General features: G+C 44.9%; 1 protein-coding gene across 2 annotated transcripts in view; it reads left to right on the forward strand.

The window, feature by feature from the left end:
- Papss2 (3'-phosphoadenosine 5'-phosphosulfate synthase 2) overlaps positions 1-26,899 on the forward strand; it is a 63,012-nt gene that overhangs the window by 13,745 nt on the left and 22,368 nt on the right. For both annotated transcript variants that reach the window (XM_050158757.1, XM_050158764.1), the window contains exons 2-7: positions 19,537-19,651; positions 22,761-22,996; positions 24,471-24,609; positions 25,144-25,262; positions 25,435-25,548; positions 26,626-26,737. In XM_050158757.1, the coding sequence (XP_050014714.1) occupies positions 19,537-19,651; positions 22,761-22,996; positions 24,471-24,609; positions 25,144-25,262; positions 25,435-25,548; positions 26,626-26,737 (835 nt within the window). The remainder of the gene's footprint in view (positions 1-19,536; positions 19,652-22,760; positions 22,997-24,470; positions 24,610-25,143; positions 25,263-25,434; positions 25,549-26,625; positions 26,738-26,899) is intronic.

Consider the following 26,899-nt stretch of genomic DNA (forward strand, 5'->3'; position numbering starts at 1 on the left):
GTTTTAATTTTTTTTGCGAAACTTTTTCCTGTTTCCTGTTAGTATTGTTGAGGTTCATTCATTACAATATTCTCTTTAGAAAGGTCTATAGGACTGTCTCTCTTTTTATTTATTTGTTTGTTTGTTTGTTTATGGGGGGCATGCATCGCCTTGTGTGGAGGTCAGAGGACAACATGTGGAAGTTCACTCCTCCCACTAAGGAGCTTGTCCTGGGACTCGAACTCAAGTTGTTAGATTTGGTGACAGGCACTTTTGCCCATTTGTCAGCCCATTTTATAAAATATTTCTATAAAGATTCACGGGGATGGGGTCTGTCTTAACGCAGAGATTACCGTTTTTCTGAATTCTGTGACTATCCAGGGTTTTGCTTCTAGATGCATACCAGGCTGCTGCCCAGAACTGAATGTGTGGCTTACTTCGTGTTTGTGAGCTTTAGTGACACTTCATTTTAGGCTCCTGGCTTGTTTTTTCTTTTCCTATACAGAACACAAAATGTGTGCAAGATAAATAAGAAATGCATTTGGATTTTAGTCGCAAAGCTCCGCAGACTGCTGTCCTATGTCCAAGGGCCTTTGCTTTCTGTGTTTATTTGAACCTGCCCAGGGTGCTGTAGCCTGTATGTGGAGTTCTGAGCATCGAAGGCTTCCCAGCTGAGTCCCCCACCCTCTTGGAGGCTTTTCAAGAGGGCTCATGACTAGGTCCGAGGTTCCTCACTAGACTGCCGAGAGTTCAGAGTTTCCGACATAAGAGGGGAACGGCACATTTTACACCTATACTTGAAATTCAACACATTAGAAGCAAAGATGATAAACTATAGCAATGTTAATAGTTGCCATAGAAACCATAGCTGTGTGTACATCACATCCCTAGATGCTGTTGCAGATACTACAGCAGAGCCGAGCTCTTTATCACTGCAGAGTTAAGATTGTTGCTATAGCTTTTTCTATAGACAGCGAGAGCTTGTCATTCAATGCTGATAACTAAGTATGTTTATTACCAGGCTGGAACTCCAGATACTTTGATCACTGGAATTCGGTATTAGTTTGCTGCAATCCTCTGTTCTTGATACACTTAGAAACTTTTTGTTTCTAGGAAGGGGGCCTACACTAACAAGGATTTGTTTTTCGCTCTTTATTTTACTGAGGGAGGGTCTTATTTTATCTCTCAGACTAGCTTCAAACCAGAGACTCCTCTGCCTCAGCCCCCACCTCCCAATGCTAGGTTATAAACACATGCCACCACTCCAAGCTCCCAAAGGGATTGCTGAATCAGGAACGAGAAATGGTTGCTCAACTGTTCACTCAAACATGTGGGCACACACATACTTTATACATAGTTTCAGGGTTTCCCAGAACCCCCTGATAAGGCCAGAAAGTTGGGTCTGCATTTTAAAAACCCTTGCTCCACTTGCTAAACTTTGTGATGATTGGTCATATGAGGGAGAGTTTTGTTTACTTTTTTAAAAAATTACTTTATTTTATGTGTATAGATGTGTTGCCTGCATATATGCCCGTGTACCACACGCATGCAGTACCTGCGGAGGTCAGAAGAGGGTGTTGGATCCCCTAGAACTCGAGTTACAGATGGTTGCTAGCCATCATTTGGGTACTAGGTCCTCTGGAAGAGCAGTCAGTGCTCTTAACCACCGAGCCACCTCTCCATGCCCTTACTTACTTTTAAAGGCCTCATTGACGTGATTGTCCACATAGTCACAGTTTTGGTGTTACCTTTTGTTGCCTATAGCACAATCCCCTTGGCCTGTATCTTGTGGTGCTCAATATTTTCCAGTGACAAACTAAACACCTATCATTTCACATTAAATTATAGTCTGTATTAAAAGTATTTCTGTGAAACTGGAGAGATGACTCAGCACTGGCTGCTCTTCCAAAGGTCCCAGGTTCAATTCCCAGCACTCACATGGCAGCTCACAAGGGTCTGTTGTAAGAGAAGGGAGGCCACTAGTTCGTTCCCGTCCAGTCCACTTAGCCCCGAAATAACTACACAGAAACTATATTAATTCAATCACTGCTTGGCCCACTAGCTCAAGCTTCTTATTGGCTAACTCTTACATTTAAATTTAACCCATTTCTATTAATCTGTGTATGGCCACGTGACTGTGGCTTACCAGCTAAAGTTCCCAGCGTCTGTCTCCAGAGACTCCATGTCTTCTCTCTAACTCTGCCCTTCTTTCTCCCAGCATACAGCCTAGCTTTCTCCAACCAGTTCTGTTCTTCCCTGCCATAGGCTCAATGCAGTTCTTTATTCATTAACCAATAAAAGCAACACAGACAGAAGGACCTCACACATCAGTCTATAACTCCAGTTCCAGGGGATATGATACCTTCATACCAATGCATGTAAAATGAAGTTAAAATAAAAATAAATTATTTTTTTTAAAAAAAGCAAAATCAAAATATTTCTGTCTTTGGGTTTTCGAAATATGCCATGCATGTATTTCCTAGATTTGGAATTGGTGAAAAATACAAACGTTAGTGCAGGTCAGTCACCCAGAGTCTTTCATGTCATCCTGTGGCTGTATTCAGTCGAGTGTATTTATCATTCATGTACAAAGAAGCCAAGGTTTAACTGGGGATGTACTTGTCTGTGCAGTGTGATGTGTTATGGGCAGGGTTAGAAAGTGCGTCTACCTGATGGCTTCTGTGCTTCTTGCATCTATTCATTGTGCTGGTTATCTGAATGTGTCTCTTACGTTCCTGAGATCTGGATGAGAGCCGCGCTTATATCCTGTCTTCCTCAGTCCTACCAAGTTTGGATCCCATTCCTGGGGCATCTGACAGCACTGGTCTGTGTTGGAGCAAAGCGACCGTCTTTTGTTTTTGGTTTTTTTTTTTTTTTGTTTGTTTTTTGGGTTTTTTTTTTTTTTTTTGGTTTTTCGAGACAGGGTTTCTCTGTGGCTTTGGAGCCTGTCCTGGCACTAGCTCTGTAGACCAGGCTGGCCTCGAACTCACAGAGATCCGCCTGCCTCTGCCTCCCGAGTGCTGGGATTAAAGGCGTGCGCCACCATCGCCCGGCATCCAAGCGACTGTCTTTAAAAGCTAATGAGGAAATTCCTCCGTTCAGCCTGGCTTGATTCCTCCTGGAAAAGGGAAGCTCCATGGCATGCCAGGGCCCAGCTAGGCAGTAGTCAGTGGCTTCTCTCGGCTTCAGAATACCTTCTTTCCCTCTCCCCAAATCTCTCGGGCCATTTGCCAGCTGGTGCAGACCTCTGCAGTAGCCACATTCCTCACAGAGGATGTCAAACTAAACACCCAGCTGGGACTTTCACAAGCCGGCCCTTCCTGTCCTGCCTTACCAGGACAAAAGGCACCCACTCTTTCCACATCTGCTGTCCTGCAGTCTTTGTCTGTAAATTTTCTCTCTTCTTCTGTAACAATAAGAGTGGCATAAACGAGTGGCTGTGACTGTTTATAATGTGTAAGATTATAAATAGTCTATTGACCCTTACGTGTCAGGGTGGGAATCAATCGAGAAGAATTCTCTTAGCACATCTACCAAACTGGAAGAACCTTCAGAGGCAAGCTTGTCTTTCCTTTATGGGTTAGCCTATTTCTGGCATTCCTAAGGAAAAAAATATGTCAGTACCTCAAGGACAGAAATATTACTCACTTATGCCTAATATCTACCGTCTGAAATCAGACAAGGTGAATACAATTAATTTATAATCTTTGTACCTTTTCATCCAAACTAACAGATACCTGGCATTGCTTTAACTGATCATGGTTGTTAACTTTATCCCATGAGGTTTAAAAATTAATATGTTATCTTATATATCTGTAATCTTCTTAAAGGTTAATTGACTCTCAATGCATGAATAAACCAAAAGGCAGGGATGTGATGTAGTTGTTTAGGCTTACTCAGATTAGATAAATCAAGTTTATAACAAAATTTTTAAATATTTATGTTTATTTATGTAAGTATGTATTATGTAAGAAAGACAATGGAGGTCAGAAGAAGAGTCATTCCTTGGAACTGGAGTTTCAGGTCAGAGCCAAGAATTGAACTCAGGTCGTCAGGAATAACAACAATTACTTCTAATCCCTGTGCTGTCTTTCCAGTCCCTTGTACCAATTCTTACTGGTGGGTTTTCTGCTCTGTATGATTGCTGCACAAATGATAAAAACCCGAAGACAGATATTGGGGTTCAACTTGAAAACCAGAAAAGCAAAGCAGTCAAGCCACTAAAGAAATCTTACCTCTACCAAGGTTGGGCAATTGCAAACTCAGCAGCCTAAGCAAACTAAGCCTCTCTCTCCCCTCCCATTTTATATTCCTTTTAGCATTGGGATTAAAGGTGTATGGCTCCCTAGTACTGGGATCAAAGGTGTGAGCCACCACCTCCTGGATTTGTTTCTGCATTGATCTTGTGTAGCCCAGAGTAGAGCGATGTCTCAGTGCAGGCTCCACAGAGATTTGCCAAAGCCTGTCAAAATTTCAATTAATGTGTGCGTGTTCTTTAAGGTAGTAACTCAAATTCTAGCACTCATTTTTTTGATAAAGACCTTGCACATAAGTTGTCTTACAGTTGTCATTGTTTGATGGTATATGTATAATGACAGAGTGTTGGGAACAAGGTAAACTTCAATGACTAGGAAGATTGTACCCTATACTGTGCCACTGTGGCAATGTGTGCATGGTATGGGTTGATTTAAAATTATTAAAAGAGACTTGATGGGATAATATACCAACGCTGTAAGCTCTCCAAGCACTTTATTTAGTAAAATGTAAAATGATACTTACATTCAAGTAACAATTTGGACAAAGAAATACATTTATAAATCCATATAACATATCTACAAAGATATGAATTAAACCAACTGTATTATTACTTCCATCAAAGAGAGTGGTGTTGTAGATTTCTTCAAAGAAAACAAAAAAAAAATTGAAGAAAAAAGAAACTTAGGCCGGGCAATGGTGGCACACTTCTTTAATCCCTGCACTCAGGAGGCAGAGGCAGGAGGATCTCTATGAGTTTGAGGCCAACGTGATCTACAGAGTGGATTCCAAGATAGTCAGGAGTTAAGCAGAGTAACCCTGTCACCAAACAGAAAAAGAAAAGAAAAAAGAAACGCATACATGTAAGTAACTTTTATGTATAATGTATTTATAATGAAATTGGAGAGAACAGGATAAAGATTGTGTATACATACAGTCAGAAATGTTGAGAGGTCTCAGTATTATTTTAAAACTAGGTTTGTGCTATGACAATTTTATGCATGTCTATAATGTAAGCTGACTCTTTCTCCAGTCTTTATCAGTCTGGATTGCTTACCTGTCTCTTTCCCAGATTCATGGCTTTTGGTTTTGTTCTGTGATCCACTTAGTGTAACCAGGGCCATTTCTGAGACCATTGGATTGGGACTGTCCCTTGGAAACTGATGGGGTCACCAGTCAGTGTATAACTGAAGGCACAAACTCCTCCCTTTCCTCAGTCTACAGATAGCAATTAGCTCAGCAAGAATAAGGCAGGAAGCTGAGATTTTTACCCCTTTTCCAATGAACTTGCCATAGTCTCCTCGATGCTAGCAGAAAACATGGGGTTTCTGGGCCAGAAACACTAGGCTTTGTTGCTCATGGCCTGTCGAGCACTGTGATCACCTACACACGTGTCCTTTCTTTGTTCGCAGCCTCCCTGGAGGCAAGATGAACACGGCATTCACATGCCTGCATAAACAAACAGTGAACTCATTTCAGGAGAGAAGCCCTCGATACAACCTCAGCCTGAACCTGAACCCTGAAAAGACAGAGTAAGTGGCAGTTAGCCCCGTTCACAAGATGTGGGGAGACACCATAAGCTGTGGGAGTCATCTGTCCGTCTCCTCTTTGTAAATAAGCACATTCACACACAGAGATGGCTGTAAATGTGGGGGACGCTTAGAGGCCAAAAGGAACTCGGCGCTCTCAGACCCTTAGCTGAGCTGTACCGGGTGTGCGCTTGTTTGTAATCGATTAGATAATTAGCCCTGGATCTTGCGTTTCTAATACAAATGGGATCAAAGGTCACCATCGTCACAAATTCCATTTTCCTATCTGGCCCACTATTGTAAGATTAAGTAACTGAGGTTAGGAGCGTGAGCGAGTGAGCAGGATCGCTTCTGACCTCTCGTGGTCAGCTGCAGCTGTCAGCAGGTCACCTTGGCACTCCCCAAAGGGCCTTTTTAGGCTCCCAGGTTTGCGGAGTGGCACCATTCTATTCTCTCTCGCTGGAGTGTGTCTCCCATGTTTGTTCTCCGTCTCGCTCAGTGTCGCACTCAAATCCATTCGAGGGCTGTGCTGTGCTCTGCGAGTCTGAACTGAAAACTGCAGTTGGAGGCTCAGTCTTGGCTTTGGCACCTGGCTAACGAAGTGTGTGGCCAGAACAAGCTTTCATTCATGGGTGGAATACAGGGGGGTTTCTGTTCCACAGTTTGGAGAGACCGGTAGGAGCCATGGTGGGTCTAAAAAAGGATGAATTGGCACCCTGTTAAGAAGGTGTTAGGTCCCTCCTGCGTCACCTTGAAATGCCCAGATTTTGTAGCACCAATGACCCAGATTTTATGACTTTTTATTTAAAAATAATATGCATGAATAAAATATGTAAACTTTAAGTATACTGCTCACTAAATTTTCATGAAGTGAGCATGCTTGTCTAACCAGCATCCACATGGGGAAATACAGTGCTTCCTAGCTCCCTGGTGCCTCCCTCCAGATCAGCATGACCGTTTTTTGAACTCTCCTAAACAGAATTCAACTGTGCAGACTCTTCTATGTATGTCTCCTTTTGCCTCGTGCTGTACCTATCCAGCTATATCACACATATTGCTTGTGGGTGGTCAGAATCTGTCCATTCCAAGTCCTGGTTCTCAGCTGGACTGATTTCATCCCATGTTGGGGGGGGGGGGGCGGGCATGCTAATGTTTGGACCTTATAATCTTCCCAAACGGGCTAAGGAAGAGGTTGCTTCTAACTATCCTACAACACAAGCTAGAATGGCCAGGCACAAACATAACCGGTGCTGAGATGAAGACACAAGGCAGTGGAGTTTTCCATCACGTTGCTGTTTTTCTACTCCTTTACCTGTGTATTTCCTGGAACCTAACTTGTATGCTCGTGGGCACTGTGAAATCTAGACCTGGCTTTGAAATTCTTGAACTCATGCTTACACAGAAACGAAAGCGATTACCAGACAACCGAGCACGGTGATGCACACCTCTAATCCCAACACTTGGGAGGCAGAGGATGGGATATTCTCAGACGGAGGCTAGCGTGGGTCATTCTCACGAGAGCCCTGTACCAAAACAGAAGGTTTTCCAGGGAGAAGAGTCGTAATGGTGAGACAGAGTGCTCAAAGGAAAATGAACTGTTGTGTATGATCTCAGGCAGAGTCAGGATTTCAGAGTTTCGGATGATTATAAGAATTTTGAAGAGAGTCTCTCAGACTTTATCAAAGAATGAAAGGGCCTCTCTCACCCACATGCATGTGACCGTGTGTGTAGTGGGTCCATGTCTGTGTGTCTATATGTGTGTACATGTGCATATCAAGGCTACATGTGAGACAGGGTCTCTCCCTGAACCTGGAGAATACTGATTTGGATAAACTGGCTGGCCAGTAAGCCCTGGAGATGCTCCTGCCTCTGTCTCCCCAGCAGTGGACCGACAGGCATGTGCCACTATGTCTGAGTTCTTTTACATGAGAAAAAAAAAAAACTGGGGTCTTCCCAAGAAGACTTGGATTTGCATAGCAAGAACTTTACCTACTGAGACATTTTTCCAGCCCCTAAGATGACAGTCAACACTTGTGTGTACAATGCATTTGTGTACATGTTCATGCATGTGCATGTGGTCTTACATGTATGTAAAGTGAGATCACATCCAGTGTCTTCCTCAGTTGCTCTGCACTGAGTGTTTGAGGCTGAGTCTATTACTGAACCTGAAGTTCACCCACTTGGCTCCACTAACTAGCCAGCAAGGATCTGACAGTCTGGCCTCTACCTAGTAGCCTTACAGGTATTGCCACAAGCGACATTTTATGAAGGTTCTGGGGATCCAAGCTTGGATCCTTGTGTTTGTACAGCAATCAGTTTGCCAGTGGAGTTCTTTCCCCAGCACCAAAGGGACTTTTCTTAAAGACAGCTTCAGAGGGTATAACGCTCACTCCATTTTAACGAAAAAGTTCAAAGACTGCTAGAAAAGTCACAGAGTTGCACGGCCACTGCCTCGGTTTCAGAGCCTGCCTGTCATACAACACGTCCCCAGACCCTTGTGCAATTGTTCCCATTCCTGCCCTAAGACCCAGGAAAGTGCCAATGTTTCCATCTCCAGATATTGTCCTTTCCCGTTAGTGTGGAATGATAGAGTACGTGGTTTCTGTGTCTGCCTTAGCGCGTTAGCTCATCACAGAGAGCCGGGTGACAGCATCTCACTCCTTCTTATGGTGGAGTAGGATCCAGCTGCATAGTCAGACTTAATTTTTTTTTTTTTGCCTATTTACAAACTGATAGACATTTGGGTTGTTCCGGTATGGAGCTGTCACGAGGGGAGTACACCAAGGGTTCTGGAGCACGGTTAAATGGCTGACAAAGCCAGCTGATTTCCATGCCAAGAAAACACAGGAACGTCACAGGGAAAAGTCTGAAGAGAGTGATCTGTGAGGCGCTGGTGTAACTCATCTCTATTTTCTGTGGTTAGTTTTTATTTAAATTATAAACTGAAATCTTAGTCATCTAACCCATTGTATTTTAGTTTAAAATTAAAGTGGTCCTTCATGGCCATTCAAAATGTAGGGCCTTCATGGTCCTACAGTTTCTGTAGGAACTGTTGGGAGGGCTGGCTCTAAAGTTTCTGGCTGCTGATAAAGCTTTATTTCATACCAGTCAGCCACCAACTACCCTGCTTCACCTAGAATTGGCATAGAATTTTAACCTTCAGGCTTTGGTTATCCAGCTTATATCTGCTGTGTTCATGACATGTATATCTAATCAAGCATTCAGGAAAAACTTGACGTCTATGTAAATAATCGGGGTTAGTATAAATGTCTCATGCTTTTCACGTGTTACCTTTATCTTGTCCACTCAACAAAATTCAGGTTTATATTTCTATCAATAAATGCCTTATCCATTACAGAACAGAGATAAATGAAGACATAGATGTGTGGACTTTAGAGGTTAGGGTGGTGACGATGTTTCTCTTTATGACTGGCAAAAAAAAAAAAAAAAAAAAAAAGCGCATGTAGGAAATCACGGGCAGTTTGAGAGTTTCTGAAGCAGAGCTGAGCCGCTAAAGCCAGTGTCTGGAGGCCTCTCCTCTCCGTGCAGCATTGAAAGCAGAGGCTCAGGGCTCCTCAGTATCCTTTGTGTTTCCTCTGTGGGCTCTGAGGAATAGGGCTGAGTGGTTCAAGGTGTGTAGCTGCTCATATGTGATCGAGACCCAGACCCACCGGAGCCCACGACTATGTTCTGATACTGTGGTCTCGCTATAAGTGCAAGGGACTATACTTTGTCACCAGGCTCCTGCCACTGAACTGGAGTACGAATTTACAGGAGAGAGCAAGGTGGCTGCTCCCTGCGCCTGCAGGATTGCACTTGTTTTGCCTTTGATGTGGGTTTGTGAAGGTTTAAACCCAGGGTGTCATGACAAGCCATTTCAAGCTCCTTCCATTCATTCAGACGCAACAGCTTTTGTCTATTAGGTACTAGAGGGAAGGGTAAAGTTGACCTGTAGCCCACACAGCCTTTTTGATCTATTTACAGCTCTATTGTATCAGCACCCGTCAACAAAATGCAGCAGAATAGATTTGTCCAATGATTTGATTGCATGATCAATGAAGACTGAAGCCAGAGCCCTGGGCTAACAGGAGCTAAATTAGTGGACTAGGAGAATAATCACTGTAAAAAGTTCCCTCCTGTCTGCATATATGAATGCAGTGATAAAATGTGTGGCTTAAGTAGACAATACACCATGCTATCAGTTCAGCTGTAGTCTCAAAGGGAAGCCACATTTTCCAAGTTAGGAATCTCACTTCATAAGACTGCTTCAGAGTCCCCAGGGAGCGCTGTCATGTGCCCATAACAGGTCTCATTCACATAGTGTGACTTGCTCACAATAGTCAAGTACTGAGGAGTCTGCCGCGGTTGGAATTCTACGGATTATTTGCTTAGCCTGTTTATGGGGTGAAGATAAACAGAATCTCCCTGTGACTATCCTCTTGTAGTGAGTGGCATATCTGTGAGATCCGTCCTTAACAGTTCTGTCCCTTGTTTATTGTCATTGCTGTGTAGGTGTGGATAAATGGCGTCTTACAGTGTTCTGTGACTGTCGTCTTGTAGCAACGCACTTGAAAGATCTGTCCTTAACAGTTATGTCTCTTGTCTATTTTCACTGTTGTGCATTGTATAGACACCATGATTTATTTCCTCCGCTTCCTGTTGATTGACAGTTGGCTTCTTGCTGTTGTTATTCCATCCTTCTTGTCTGTTTCTTTGTACTGATTTGGGAGGTTCATTTTGGAAAGATCCAAATCCAAGTCTCACGCTGTAAACCAAATTGGCCTCAAACCCATAGCAACCTTTCAGTCTCAGCCTCCTGGGTGTTAAGCTTACAGGCATGAGCCACCATGCTCCAATTTCTCCCTCCGATCTGTGTCAAGGATTCAAGTGTGAGGATTTGGGAGCTGAATGAGAGATAAATCTGGCTACCACAGTCTCGTCTCTAGCCTTGGCACTAAAGCTTTGTCCCAGAGTCAGGTTTTCTGTTTGGGGAAGGGCTCCCAATGTCCCCATATGTTTAACTAGTACATCTGAATCCCGAGAAATCCTTTGCAGGCTCGGGCATGGCTTCCCATTTCCAAACCATATGTAAAAGTTGAATTGGCTCCTGACCGGAGGTTGGCTTGTCTTTAGGCTGTGGCATCTTTTGGCTTCCTCTATGTTGGTTCCATTTTTTACCACACCGAGAGTGAAGAAATCTAAAGACATTTTGCTTTGTTTCGCTTTTGCTTTCTTGATTGAGGAATCCCCTTGACACATGTGTAGTGCTTTCATTTTAATGTTTACGGGGAAAGAAATGCCGAGCCATAATTTGTTGTGCTTAGCTTTATTTATAAATTCTTCACAAAAGCGTGTTCCTTGCCAGTGGACCCGGAGACACATTCAGGCAGGTACTACGGGTAACACAGCAAGTGCCAAGAAGTCTCTGGGATAGAAATGAAGGGGTAGGAAGGCGTCACCATTCTCTATTACCTTTGCTGTCTGCTATGAGGCCCTCTGCTCATGCATCGTTCCCTGGGCATTTCCGAACATTTCGGGACAGACCAGAAGTGTGCCGGTCTTACTCCTGTCCCATTGGCTTGGTGCTATGGCAAGAGTGCATGAGACAGCCCCAATGCCTCCTCCTGTCAGAAGCGACATGCTTGCTAGCCCAGAAGGCTTCCTGGTCCTTGCTTCCTCATCTAGAAAAATACGGAGTAATTGTTGAGACTTTCCAGTCTAGATGGTGGGGAAAAATTAATGGCACAGCTGATTGGATATACATGTACAGATTGCTTTTCTCCGAGCAGTCTATTAAAAATGTGCAGGCCACCCTCTGTAGAACGTTGTTCTTGCCTTTCACACACTCCTCCCGACTCTAGAATCTGTGAGTTGTGCCAGCCAGAAGGGGCATGGCAGATTTCCAAAAGCAGCATGGGGGTGGGGGAACCTTTACTCATTGGCTGGTAGAGGGGGAGGCTGCCTTGGTAGAGAGTCTGAGCTCCGTGGTTCTGCAGAGTAAGGTTGCATTCTCTTTCCTGCAGTCCCATTCACACCCAGCTCACACCTTCCCAGATTCCACAGCCCATTCATTCCCCTCCTGGCCAGCCAGCCAGTCCGCAGCTAATTTTCAGGCCGTGTATAGAAGCTGAATATGCTCAACATCAGATATCTTGCATCCAGACTCCGAAAGAGATATGTCTGCAGTTTCCAAATGAACTGTAGAAGAGTGAGCTCTAAGGACCAGATAGATTGCTCTCCCACAGTGCTGGTGCTTTGGGTTTTGTTTTTTGTTTTTTTTTTTTTTTTTTTTTTTTTAGCACTGAAAAGATTGGAACCAAGAACAAATGAACATCTGAGGAGAAAGACATTCCTTTGAAATAAGTTCCTAAAGAGAGGATTTTCTCAGTGACAGAAGAACACAGGTGACCAAGGCAGAGAGGAAACATCTACAGTGTTCAGATGCTGTGTGTTTGTGATACACTGCAAGACCGGGCCTTATTCTCTGAGAGCTTAACCCTTACTGAGATGCTGATAAGATACAGGAATGTCTAGATAAATTTAAGTTCCAGATAGATTAACAGTTTTATTAGAGTCAAGTATGTCCGAAGAGCACAGTGAACATATTATATTGTTGTTTTTTTGTTTTTTTTTTTTAATTGGCAACTTTAACTAGGTGTTTGGTGTTTTCAGTCACTATAGACTCTACAGTATTTGCTGAGTCTTTACCACTGGTATGATGGAAAAATACAGAGGTGTTCTGAGGGGACAAGTGTCTGGGCTCCTTTCTGAAGCTCAAAGCCACAGTTCTTTGCTAGCCTTTCCTAGAGCTGCCGGAGCAGTGAGATTGTCTGAGACATTTTGTCGTTGACACTGTCGTTTAGGGTCCAATGACCCTCCTGCAGTCATTGGATTTTACTTCTCACCAGCTGAGTTAGAATTTCTTAGTGAGGGCCCTAGGAATCTGTATTCTCCACAAGTCGAGACTAGGTAAGGTAGAGAAATCAACTATGAGGCCAAACAGGATCCCCCTAGGGTAAGAGGAGTCTGTGGGTGGGAAGGGTAACCTAAGCCTGGCTGCAACTTGTAAGCCCGCATGTTTACTTAGTAAAAGAGTAAACAAATGAGCTGAGAAAGAGGGCTTTCGGAGCAAGGAGAATTCTGGCCAAGGTTTAGAAGCTTCAGAGGGAATATCCTGTTCTAGAAAAAAGAATGGGGTTCATGTGATTGTCAACAGAAGGGCTTAGCACGGTGCCATACCCATAACCCAGTACTGGGAGGCTGAAGTAGGATTAGTACCAGTTTGATATAAGCCTGGGTGCTTAATAAAACAAACAGACCTAGGAGCGGGACAATGGGAGAGGCTGAAAGCGGTGGCTTGCGTCTAACGCGAAGTCCACAGACATTACCCTGAAGGCTGCATGGTCTACTGTAGGATTTGAAGCAAGGGAAACTTACTTTGCCCGGAAAGGTACTGATTAGAGACAGACGCAGAATCCCCCTTGAAAGATGTCAGGAAGGCTCCGGGGAAAACCGGCTAATAGGGGGCATGGTGGGCTGAGAATAACTGACTGAATTTGGTGAGAGGAATTCGAGAGAAGTTGACACCTTTTGCAAGTAGAGCGAAGCGTGTGAGGATGAGTCCTCAGATGACAGGCAGCGGTGTGAGTTATCGCCAAGGCGAGAAGAAGACCGGAAGTGGGTGAGGGGCCAAGGCAAGAGGATGAATTCCATCTTGATAGCGCTCTTTCGGTGGAGAGGATCATCATACGAGGGATTTGGGTATCTAAAGATACAGATTTTGGATTTCTAGCATCCTGGTGGTAGACAAAGTCTTGGGAACAGGTGAGATCATTGAGCGTCCTTTGAAAGTTCCGTAGAAAGCAGGATGAAGGAAGTCCTGCGATAAAGAAGAGGTTGGGTGGTTTGTAAACAACAGAAATCAAATATTATCTGTACTAAAGGGCCTTTTCTGGGATCCTGAAGCTTGGGCTCCATGGAAAGAATTAGATACTGAGGAGACAGAGACTGGTAGAAATGATAGTAGGTGCTCCTCAGCTCTGACTTTAATACAGACGGAGGGAAAACCCATGACTAGGTACACAGCTGGTTGCCTAAGTAATGGCCCAGTCCAGGAACCTGTGGTGATTAGGAGGAAAGCCTGCAGCATCTGAAACACCGGACTAGGACAGAGCCTCTCACTGCCTTCCTTGTGGAGCGGTCAGATGGCTGCAGACTGGCAGATGGGCTCCGAGTGCTGTGAAAACAGAAACTGAGTAAGGCAATTACCCATGTCTCCCTGAGACGAAGGCTGTAAAACCGGAGGTGCTGGGGGGGAAGTCAGCCCCTGATAGACTGGCTCAAATGAATCATTAGGAACACTTGGTTATCACCGCTGAGTTTCCTACAAACATGGGGGGCTGGGAAACAATAGATTCTATTGTCTCCGTGGTGCAACCTTCCTGACGCTTCGATCCTTTAACGCACTTCCTCGTGTTGTGGTGACCCCCCCCCCCCGGCCATAAAATTATTTTCATTGCTACTTCACAACTATAATTTTGCTCCTGGTATGAATCATAATGTAAATATTTTTTTAAATATTTATTTATTTATTATGTATACAATATTCTGTCTGTGTGCATGTCTGCTGGCCAGAAGAGGGCACCAGACCTCTTTACAGATGGTTGTGAGCCACCATGTGGTTGCCGGGAATTGAACTCAGGACCTCTGGAAGAGCAGGCAGTGCTCTTAACCACTGAGCCATTTCTCCAGCCCAATGTAAATATTTTTGGAGACAGGGCTTTGCCAAAGGAGTTGCGACCCACGGGTTGAGAACTGCCACAATAGACAAAGCCCAAGCATGAGTGAATGAGATGAGTGATTGACTTCTGTTGCCCAGTTCTCTGAGTCCAGCAACTTCACATGCGCACAAATAGTTGAAAGGGAAGTTGATTCATCAGCAGCCTCAGGACCGTTGGGGAACTTCAGTGGCTCTGCTATGTCACATGGTCAGATGAGATCTTTACAAGGTAGCACAGGCTTTGGCAGATCTGACCGATTTGGACTGGAATATAAATCGGAGTTGTAAGGTACCAAAATAATCTAGAAAGGATGAGTGAAGGCCAAAGCAGACAAGGATGTCTGTTTCGGCTTACTCTAACACAAATGCCGCAAGGTTTATGTTGAGCCAGAGTTCTGAGAGGGAAAAGAGAGCAGAAGCGTGATTTGCAGTGCTAGTGAGTGTTTGGGAATGTTTAAAACCCAAGCGTGGAAGATCTGCATGAGACATTCCTACAGAAGAATTAAGATGTTCTAGGGTGGAGAATTATCCCTACCCCCAATATGATGTGTGAATTTCTCCCTGAAGAAAGTATACTGGCTGAGGCGATTGTCTGTCCAGGGCCCTTTCATCACCCAGGTGTGACCAATGGAACGGCAAGGGTCACAGGGCTGGCCTGGAGCCTGTCAGATGGGAACCAGCTCCAGCAAAGCCTGTGCCTTCTTGGGCCTGTGCTGCTCAACCTAGCTCAGCACTGAGGCTGTGGGGGTGGGGAGGAGCTATGTATAGTGGCCCTATGAAATTTGGTTTTTTTGTTTTTGTTTTTTGTTTTTGTTTTTAAGGATGAAACTTTCAAAAGCCAGGTGTGTGATGGTGGCACATGCCGGTAATCCCAGCTACCTGGGAAGAGAATAACAAATTCTAAGCCACCTCAGACTGCTCAGCAAGCTTCAAACTTTCCAAAGGACTGGAAATATCGGCTGGATTGCAGGGTTCTTAGCTAGCATGTGTGAGGCCCTGATTTCAAGTTCCACCACCGTTAGTTAAATAAACAAGGGCAGTAAATAAGTAACCATAGTGACCACGTTAGTGCAGCTCCTGCTGGAAGATTGTTTAACTTGTTTTAAGTGACAAACTTTGGGGGGTGTCAAAGTACTCACAGAAGATTAACAGAGCCTGAGTTTATTCTGGGTTTCTGCACACGTGCAGAAAAAACACAGCCAGAAAGAGACAAAGTAAACTTTGGGATTCGTGCACACTGGTTGCTTTGTTGCTCCTATTTTGGGACTTCCTATAAATGGGATCACACAGACATTTTTTCCATTGCCTTCCTGGAGTTGACAGACGGCCTCCCATTCATCCCATCCATGTTTCCCATATCAGCATCCATTCATTTTGTTTTCTGAATAGTGTCCCATTTTGTAACCCTTCTACAGTTTTGAGCTTTGCTTTTATTTCAGGGACATGCACCTTTTCTTATTTTGGTTTAAACTGATGGCAATTATTTCAGTTTTAGACAAATATAGTTGTTAAGAATATTCATGCCGAAGTCTTTTTGAGGATGCATGTCTACATTTCTCTTGAATAAAAGGCCATAGTGTGGGTAAACAATTTTTAAAGCAGTTGTTCCTTACACACACACACACACACACAACTAATATAGGAGGTATACCTTAGCTGCCATTAGATGGCATTGGTATCTTGTTTTGGTAACTTGAATTTGCACACTTCATGATGAATCTGTAATGTGATTCTTCAAACCACTGGTACCGTTTTAATACTGGGTTCTTTTTCTTATCTACTTGCAGATTCTCTTTTATATACCTTTATAATAGTATACATTATATGTATGCACACTGGGGGTGGCATGTGTGTGTGTATGTGTGGGCTCTCTTCTCTCCTTAGGAGAATGGAAATGCTTCATTTTCTTACCTGTCTTTCTACCCAAAATGATGCGAAGGATTTCACAGACTTGGCGCCTAGGATTGTCCTAGCACAGAGTAGGAACTGAGTAAACACTTACTGAAAGAACCAATGAAGGAATAGAAGAACTAACTGTCTTTTAGTCCTGATAATTTAGACGCGGTCATCTTAGTTTAATGACATAGCATTATGGATGGAATTAAGATGGAGTAAGGAGATGCAAATGCTCTCCCTGAATTATAAAGGGACCAATAGGCCCTCTAGTGCAACCCCATCTAGTACGCTGAGAGTGTTTACCGCCTCCGGGTTCTGACTAGATTTGTCTGATAGGGCATCAGAATATCCACTTTTGAAGACTTAGGTAGTTAACCTGGCTGATATCCTCTCTCACTGTGGACCTTGGGCCACATTCTTCTTGGACCCCTCAGACACATTGTTATGCTTGTTTCTGACAATTGCCCCACGGAAGGGGGCTCTGCCGTACTAGCAGGCTGGCTCCCCTTGGGGTGTCCTGCCATTCCTGATCCCTCCAAGTGTCTTAGAGGTTCCTGCTTCCCTCTAGTTTTTGCAGGGACTGATTCTAATCCAATGAGCGTGGCCTCTCATGGGGGTCTACAGTGAATACTAGCCAGCAGCACCCACATATGGATGGCTTTTTGGCACTGACAGAACATACGCGCTTCCCTGCCCGCGTCAACCCGCAGACAGCTCTAGCTAGAGCCCCCTTGAGTTTTTAGTGTCTAAAGGAGATATGGAAAAGAGATGGACTGACTTGCTCTGTTCCCCAACCCATGTAGCCCAGAGTTTTCTACGAGCTGCTAGGACTTGTTCAAAGAATGTTGATGCTTTCTTTAGTCTAGCGGGTATAAATGTACATTAGCTCATAGAGAAACAGGAAAAAAAAATGACTCAGTGGGTAAAGTGTTTGGCGTGCAAATTTGAGGACCAGCATTGGAATCCCCAGCAGAAACATGGAAAGCTGGGTGCCCTTTGCCAAAGCTCAGGGAACATTACTGAAAAGGAGACAGAAAGAATGGAAAATCTGGAGAGTTTGGAGGGAAGAGAATGTCTTCTGGACACAGCTATTGCACTCATGAATTCACGGCAGCTCTTGTTACCTGCATAAAATGAAGACAGTCAAGATTGGGGCAGTAGGAAGAAAGGCTAGTAGGGCCCAACCCCTAACTGAGGGGCTATTGCTTATTGACACTTGCTAGAGGAAAACAATCTGTAGGCAGAGTTTTGCATAGGAACTGCTGGCTCCCTATTAATTATAAGTGCTCAGCCAATAACAGTAGTTTAGGCTTATTACTATCTAGCTCTTACAGCTTAACCCATACTTCTGTTTTTTGTTTTGTTTTGTTTTTGAGACAGGGTTTTCTGACTCCTGAGCTCCAAGCTCAATGGGAGCTCTTATCTCAAAAAATAAGAGAGGGACGGAGAATGATAAGAAGATACCCAACACTGATCTCCGGCTTTCACCCATGCACACAACACACACACATTCACACACTCACATACACACATACACACACTGAAAGATAGACAGAGGGAGAGGGAGAGGCAGAGAGAGACAGACACACAAAAAGAGACATGAGAGAGACACAAAGAAAGAGACAGGGACAGAAAGAAAGAAAAAGAAAGGAAGGAAGGAGAAAGAAAGAAAGAAAAAGAAAGAAAGGAAGGAAGGAAGGAAGGAAGGAAGGAAGGAAGGAAGGAGAAATTTTTACAATTCAGAAATTACTGATCACAGAAAAATATGGGTAGTCATAAATCTGTTGACTTGTCTATAGTTTCTTTCTCTCCTGAATAACAGATTATATTGTGTAAATGTCCACCCCAAATTGTGCTTACTGTATCCTTTAACCTTTTACTATCCGTTAGACATTTTACCTTCCGGCCAGAATTTATATGAAGGCCTCCTAGTCTGTTGCCCAGCTAGGCTGATGTTACTATGATACAAACGCAGGTGTGTCTGTGTGAATTGGCCTCCATGCCCCATAACTGTTTTATTTGAATTTCTCTTGGGGACTTGAGAGGTTACATTGTTCACAAGCTGACCCTAGGAAAGTAGAAGGAGCAGAGTTTAGTTCTTTGGAGGCAGTGGCCACTGTGCTTAAAAGCTAAACTCTTACCAGCTCACTGCCGGCTAGGTAGAGAGGAGCCATGGTGGTTTGCTTTCTTTTCTTTTTACAATATTTCACAGGGTGATGGAAAACTCATTCTGCAGCCCAGGCTGGCCTCGGATTCCAGGCAATCCTCCTGCCTCAGCCTCCCAAGTACAGGGATAAGAGATGTGAGCTACCACATCCGGCCTTGGCTTTGACCAGAGTCAGGATGGGTCAAACAGCCCTCACGAGAATTAACCTTACTGCAGAAGCATTTGGTTGTTCTGTGTTGAAGTCCACTGGATGTGGGGAGAACATGCATTTATAGAAGCAGACATTTCCCTCCGCCTCCTGTAAAAAGTACCCAATTTTAACTGCCCTCCACCCCAAATTGTGCTTTTGTGTAGTATGTTCCCAATTTTAACTGCCCTCTGCCCTCTGTAGTGGGTTCCCAATTTTAACTGCCCTCTGCCCCCTGCAGTAGGTTCCAAATTTTAACTGCCCTCTACCTCCTATGATAGTACCCAATTTTAACACCATGGAATCAGAGCTATGACACAGTCATTGTCTAACTTGAGTACTCTGAAAATAGCGTGAAGGTAGTTCTAAAAGCAGAGTTTGTCTCTAAACTAGTACAATAAATGACTGCTACTCTATTTACCAGTTCTAGCAGTTCTATTAGTTATGTAGCAGATTGTATTCTATGAGTCAATGTGATATTACTTTATTAATTCAAAATTATTCTGTGGGGAAAAAATTCTCTTGGCTTATATATAGATAAATGAGTGGAATGAAAAAAAAGTTAAAACAGTGGGAGGATGAGGGCGGGACTTTTTCATAGAAATTGTTATATACCTCAACTTGGCAATTTAAAGTTAAAATGAATACATATGCTCCATGTAAAGGATATGCATTAAATAATAATATTATAATTAATTAATAATTATTAATCAAGTATTATGTTCAATCTAATCTTCTTTTGTAGGACCAGCAGAAATCCACCAACGTGGTCTACCAGGCCCATCATGTGAGCAGGAACAAAAGAGGACAGGTGGTTGGCACCAAGGGAGGATTCCGAGGATGCACCGTGTGGCTAACAGGTAGGTACACACACAGATACAGACACACACACACACCACACACACCACATATATACCACACACACACACACACGCACACCACATGCACATACACACACTCACACACATTTTTCCGGGTACCTTTTTTAAGAAAAAAAAATCGATGTGTGACATGATTTCAAGGAGCACAGTGTGACGTGTCACACCTAGTAGGTGTTTTTGTGACCTAAAGGGAGTGAAGAGCTGTGTAGATGCCGGGCTGTCAGTCATCGCTCTCCTATCCAGAGCACCGGAGTCTGGTGGGCTGTGGGGAGTTACCAGTTACCAGTTACCATCCTTTGGCAGCACAAGATAGACAAGTGGACCGTGACTCCTTCTTCCGACCCTAAGGAACTGCTCACAGTCGCCCCTACACGCATTTCCTGCCACGATAAAAGGGCTTTTCCTACTTCCACAGTGAATATTTGGCAGTCTGTCGGGTTACGGATGTTTAGAGCTAGTTCTCTGATGTCTTGACATTCTGGGGGACTATTCCATTGACAAACAGGATCTGTGTGAGAAGGACCCTTAGAAATTTACCTCGGCTAAGGGTTGTCTTCTGCCTGTAGAAACAACTCGCTGTCATGGAGATGACCCAGTGAATGTCCCCTTTCTTGTCTTTTTCCATCCACATGTTCCAAAGCTAGAGGTTAGTGACAAACTTAGGCCTTAACTCCTGCCACCCCCTGTCTGAGTTCTTACCCGAGATAGACAGATGAGACAGCCAGGCTTCAGAAAGGGAAACCCAGGTTCACCACGTAAACAGGTTTTCTGTAAAGGAAAGCTCCCAGAAACAACAGCATGCTTATTTGGACTGTGAGACAAACACATGTAGAGAGACACACGTGTAATTTTCTGCTCACACGGACAGGCAAAGGTCAACCCTAGCAGTAGCTCGGAAGAACACGGAGCTGGAGGCCTGCCTGGCTTTCTCCTGACGATTTCTATTTGCTACTGCTTGCTTGCACTGTTTTCGGTTAGTGAGACAGGGTCTCACGGCAAAGCCCAGGCTGACCCAGAATTCACGATTCCCCTGTGAAACACACCCGGGTTTATTTGGTTTTGTTTCCTTGCTATTCTTGAATTTTTCCTGGTGCCGGTGGTTTCCTGGTTTCCTCTGCAGCTGGGATTTGCATCAAAACAACCTCAACCGTCCTCTAATGTCAAGTCAGACAATGGGCATGGAGCCCCAAGTGCCAGTGCGATGGGCTTGCCTATTGCTCTGCCCGCAGTGGGTTCCCCTAGCTCGCGCTGTGAGATGCAGTTCGTAGTAGCAGATGTATTCCCAAGGCTCCTCACTGGCTGCCCACTTACCTTCCCTGGGTGTTTACTGGGGAAGCTCACTTCCGTGTTGAGAAAGACACATGACGTTCATGTTCTCTAATGTGCACCCCTTTGAAGGGGGGGCGGAACTAGTAGGTAGCATGGGTGGAAATGTAAAGGATTTATTTCCTCTGACTTTTCTTCTCTGTGCTTCAGAGGTTCAAGATTGGCCTTGTAGAACAAAAGAAACCAACCACTCCAGTCCACCCACATCAGCAATGTGACTTTGCACAGGTCATTTAACCTCTCTGAGCCCTGATCTCCTGGTCTGTAGAGGGCTGATGCATGGGCATTATAGGTGGCGCTAGGTGAAAGAAAGCATCAATAGGCTCAACCCAGTGCTCGCCCCTTGCTAGGGCGGCAGCTCTCCAGTGTGGTACAGTACACACTCAAGGGCCTGGGCACATGGCGGCCGGGATTGAAGGGAGGCCTTTGCTCTCCGACAGCTGAGGAAATGGGAGGATATTTCATTTCATTATTGTGATACAAGAAAACATATCAGCGAGTCAAGGTTCCTGCTTTTTGTTACCTACAAGCTGACATGAATTTCAAGAGGAATTGAGATCTATCAATTCCTATCATTGAGATCTAGTCAAAAGAAACCGCAGAGATTCTGGAGAGTACCAGAACACCATTTCTTCAACGCTCCCCTGTCAGTCAAGAGTGTGACTTTAAAAAGGGACTGCAAACCTGGGGGAGGGGGTACTCATTTACCTCTTGTGGATTCCTTCTCTCCCTCCCCTCTTAAGTTTCCTTTCCCCTGAACTTTGTCCCAGGATCTCTGCGACATTTTCTGCACCCTCCTTTCCCCCGGGTGCCTTCTCTGTGTTTTCTTGTCTCCTTGCCTTGTTTTTTCCCCCTCTTTCTCTCCCGGTTTTTCCATTTCCACATTGAGTTCTGTGCAGTGGCAGCCTAGTGTCCTTGAAATATTCTTCACGTTCAAAGACCTTCGGGACAAGTGAGGATGCAAGCTTTCTGGGGTACACTAAGATCACTTGGGCCCGCACCACGGTCTCCTTGCCTAGAAAATTATGGAGTGGTCTAATCATGCTTATAGTATGGTTGCTTGAGCATCTTGACTCTATTTTCCTAAGGACATGATGTGTCTTTAGATCAGAGTGAGCATATGCCTAAGAGCTCAGAAACTCTTCAGCCCTGGTCAGCATGAACACCTCTGTGTTTTGACAGTCACTTTTGAAAACTCTTGCCGCCAATGGGCAGCCAATGGATTCTAATGCCCGGTGGCTATCCAGTGGAACCCACGGGGAGGTGGGCTTGCCAGTCTTCTGGGTACCAGTCCCCTCTCCACTAAGTGCTACTGGAAGAGATAAGTCTCTGGTCACCACAGCTTTGCTTTCTCAAGAGCATCCGGCATCTCAATGTGTAAGAACACCTTTCTAATCTAAAAACGTCTTCAGGCAAAACAGCACATGGCCTATGCCCGCAGGTCTCCCTACTTACAAACCCCGGTTGCTCTGAAAAACTTTCAGAATTCAAAATAAATGCAAGTCCTAGGGTTTTTGTACTCTTTCTGGTTTTAATGATTTTTGCTTAAAACTTGAGTATTATTAAGAGTTTAGTTGTGAATAAAGGTGCCAAATAATCTCATGGTTTTTCATCTTTTGAGGGACTTTGGCTTATTGAGACAAGCAGCCTTGAACTCCTGATTCTCCGATCCGCACCTCACAAACACAGGGATTACAGGTTGTGCCTCCATTCCCTAGGTGATCATTTTTCATCTTATGTATACGTTGCCTGCTCTGAACAGGTCTCTCGGGCGCTGGGAAAACAACCATCAGTTTCGCTTTGGAAGAGTACCTTGTCTCCCACGCCATCCCGTGTTACTCCCTGGATGGGGACAATGTCCGTCATGGCCTCAACAAGAACCTGGGATTCTCTCCCGGAGACCGCGAAGAGAACATCCGCCGGATTGCGGAGGTGGCCAAGCTCTTTGCTGACGCAGGCCTGATCTGCATCACCAGCTTCATTTCCCCGTTCACAAAGGTAAAGGATTTGACCCAGAGCGAGAGGCAAGGCGGCACGCCCTCTCCTCCCTCGCTCCCTCCACTCCCTGCTACCCCGCTGTGGCGCTGGGCTGGCCGAGCTGGGGAAATCTGGCTTTCACTTTCCCAGCCTTGCCTCCTCTCCTCACGTGACCGCACCCCTCTATTTGCTATTGGTTACGTCAAGAGAGTTGCCTCATTGCCAGAAACCAGTGAGTGCCCCAGTTGACAGAAAGCCTTTACGGATGACAGTCACCAGAGACGTGTGGTCAGAGTTAAAGAGTTGAGCAAGACCTCCATGGCCTGTTATTTCAGTTGTCTGAACAAGAATGTTTACTGGCCCAAACAGGGCAGCCGAGTTCAAAGCACCGGCTTTTGTGGACTTAGTGGGGACAACCCTGGTCAGGGTGTCCCTGCTCCGGTCTAAAGCTGGAAGTTTCTAGCAAAGCTTTCCTGTGTTAAGAATGGCAGCCCTGCTAAGAGGGAGCTGTGTTCTATAGCTTCTGCGGGAAGTTCTTCAATGTGTTTACCAGAGCGTTAAATTCTGGGCTTTCTGAAAGGACTCCGCCGGGCACATATCTCATTTTACCTGAGATTATTAAATCCAACAGTACACTGTGTTTTCCACTGAAAATTCTCTTCCTTTGTCCTAATCCGTTTTCTCTCATAATAAAATACCAGACCTGATGAATTCACGAAGACTAGAGGTTTATTTGGCTCATGACTTTGGAGGCTTTGGAACCCAAGAGTTGTCAGCACCTGCTGGCATCTGATGAGCTGCATTTCATGCAAGAAAGAGCAAGGATCGGGCTAATTCAGCCCCCAAACTCCCAACCTCAGTTATTTTGCTACATGTATCCCCAGGCTAGCTTCCTTTCTAATTCTTTTTTTTTTTCTCAACCTAATGATTTTAAAAATCATTAGATTTTTAAAAGAAAAAAAAATACCAATCCAAGTTCCCACTCTCTCCCCTCCTCCCTCCACACACCCTCCTACCCCACCCCCATCTCATCCTCAAAGAGGGTAAGGCCCTACTATATCTAGGCTGAGCAAGGTATCTATCCAAACAGAAGCGTTTCCCAAAAAGTCAGTACATGCAATAGGGATAAATCCTGGTGCCACTGCCAGTGGCCCCACAGTCTGCCCCAGCCATGTAACTGTCAACCCCATTCAGAGGGACTAGTTTGGTCCTATGCTGGTTCCTTCCCAGTCCAGCTAGACTCCTTTCTAATTCTCTTGCCTCTGTCTCCCAAGTGCTGGGATTAAAGTTGTGCCTGTGCCCCCCCATATCCCACTGCTTGCTTTTGCGGGGAAGGGGAGGGGGTTTCCTGTAGCCCAGGCTTGACTCATTTCATATCCAAGTCTATTCTTGAACCTCTTGATCCTTCTGCTTCTTCTCCCCTAACGCTGGGACCATGAGCATGCCCCTCCACTCCTGGCTCTCTTTTCACAGTTTTAATCATGTTCTGTTTCAGGATCGCGAGAATGCCCGCAAAATCCACGAACTAGCAGGACTCCCGTTCTTTGAGATCTTTGTAGACGCGCCTCTCAATATCTGCGAGAGCCGGGATGTGAAGGGACTTTACAAACGGGCTCGAGCTGGAGAGATTAAAGGTGCGCACAGTAGCCCCAACCCCTTGGACAGCTTCTTACCCTGCCAGTCTTCTTGAGTCTGTCCTTGGTTATCTGGCTGTAGCTACGGACCCTGTACCCCAACTGCAGAAAGCACACACAGGACAGCGTGGTGCGTTCAGAGTGTCTGTGGGCTTACTAAAATGTGGGGGTTCATCTTTGAAGAACCGTCAGCTCAGGCAGATGGGGTGAAGTTCAGAGAAAGAATGCACATGCACCCCAGACTGGATTTAGGAATTGGTCTCATTGAGGAGGACCTTGCTTTCCTTCTGCATTCCCATCAGCAGCAGAAGGCTTGGTTTCTGCCAGAGATCATGGCAAGCTTGAGACTCTCTACACTGAAAATAAAGCTGTATACTTTCTTATCTATAGCAAGAGGTCAAAAATGGCAGTTTGAACCTTTTGGTCATAAATCACATTTTCCGTTTAACATATTACTACTGCATGCATTATGTCTCATTGATTGATAACATTCTTCCACGGGCACAGATGTGATTGAGATCTTATGCCCTGCAGGGTTTACAGGCATCGATTCTGATTATGAGAAACCTGAAACTCCAGAGTGTGTGCTGAAGACCAACTTGTCTTCAGTTAGTGACTGTGTGCAGCAGGTGGTGGAGCTTCTGCAAGAGCAGGTAGGTAGGTGTGTGTGTGTGTGCGTGCGCGTGTGTATGTGTGTACGTGTGTGCATGTGTGTGCATGTATGTGTGTGCATGTGTGTGTGTTGAAAGATAACCCTAGTTTCTTTATGAAATCCCTCCCCTTACCATTCGCAATTGTAACTATTGCAACTCCATTGCATCACAGAACATTGTACCCCACACCACCATCAAGGGCATCCATGAACTCTTTGTGCCAGAAAACAAGATTGATCAGGTCCGAGCTGAGGCCGAGACTCTCCCGGCATTATCAATTACCAAGGTAAGAGAGTCCCTGGCCAGAGGGACTCAGGGTTAGTATCTGACCTTATAAATGATCATACAACTCCTCTCTAAAACTGCCTTTATTTATGTGCTTGGTATATGCCCCCTGGTGTGTGTGTGTGTGTGTGTGCGTGCGCGCGCGCGCGTGTCAGGCTGCCTGAGTAGAGTCAGGGACAACAAGCAGGAGCCAGTTTTCTCCTTCCTTCCACCATGTTTGGGGATCAAACTCAAGTTAGCAGGCTTGGTGACAAGCCCTTTAACCCACTGAACCCTACCATCTCTTTGGACCGTAAGAAATATCCAGCAAAGGTGAGTCTATGAAGACATCCCGATCCTCTCACCTACTCTCTGACGAAACTTCTCACAAAGGTCAGGTAGAAAAGCTGACTAGGAAAGCAGCAGCCAGATTTGCATAGGACAGTGTGCATGGCTCCCCTATACCTCAATAGAGATTTGCAGGTGGCCAAGAAGATGGGTGGAAAGTAGCCCTCATCCTCCAATCGGCTGCAAGTGCCTGTGAGTTCCAACTCCACAACTGATCCTGACCGGGCAGGGAAAAAGGAGAAAGTGTCTCCATGAGTCCCGGGAGCCAGAACTCAAAAGGTTTCCATAGCATGATAGCAATGTCGGCCTTTACCATAGACTCAGTGACTTGCTCAATTCAGTCAGTTGGCCAGCAAATACCTCTCACAAAAAAGCCCAACAAACCTTCATTGTATGTGTGTGTATGCATGCGCTCATGCACGGGAGGGGGTCAGTGAATTTTAAATTATGCATTAAAAATTGAATTTTAAAATTTTAATTAAAATGAAAACTCTTTCATTTTAATCCTGTTGCATACTTACAGCTGAAAGTCTTTAATCTCAATTTGGAATCCTATGGTCACCCTTTTATAGGAACGTTCTAGACTGACCCATAGCTGGCCCTTGAATCAGAAGTCCATAGAGTTTAAGTGAGAATGCCTAAAACATGGAAGGGTCTCCCCGCACCCTCCTGCCAACTGAACAGGGAGACATACATGGGGCCTGAGAAAAAGAGGTGTTGGACACGCCACCTTGTTCCTTGTGTTTTCTAGCTGGATCTGCAGTGGGTGCAGATTCTGAGTGAAGGCTGGGCCACGCCCCTCAAAGGTTTTATGCGTGAGAAGGAGTACCTGCAAATTATTCACTTCGACACTCTACTGGACGGTATGTTTTCTGTTGCTTCTTACTGCTTAGTGAAGACAAATGCCTCTCTTACAAGTCTGCGCACGGACAGGCCTGTTAGCCCCTGGTTTGTAGATACTATCGCGACAATATTTAGACTGTTTACAGAGTGTCCCTTCTTCTACTATGTCTGCTTCCATTTTT

Source organism: Alexandromys fortis, unplaced genomic scaffold, assembly GCF_014885135.2.
Source record: "Alexandromys fortis isolate MF-2015 unplaced genomic scaffold, M_Fortis_MF-2015_v1.1 scaffold_10, whole genome shotgun sequence".
Taxonomy (NCBI): domain Eukaryota; kingdom Metazoa; phylum Chordata; class Mammalia; order Rodentia; family Cricetidae; genus Alexandromys; species Alexandromys fortis.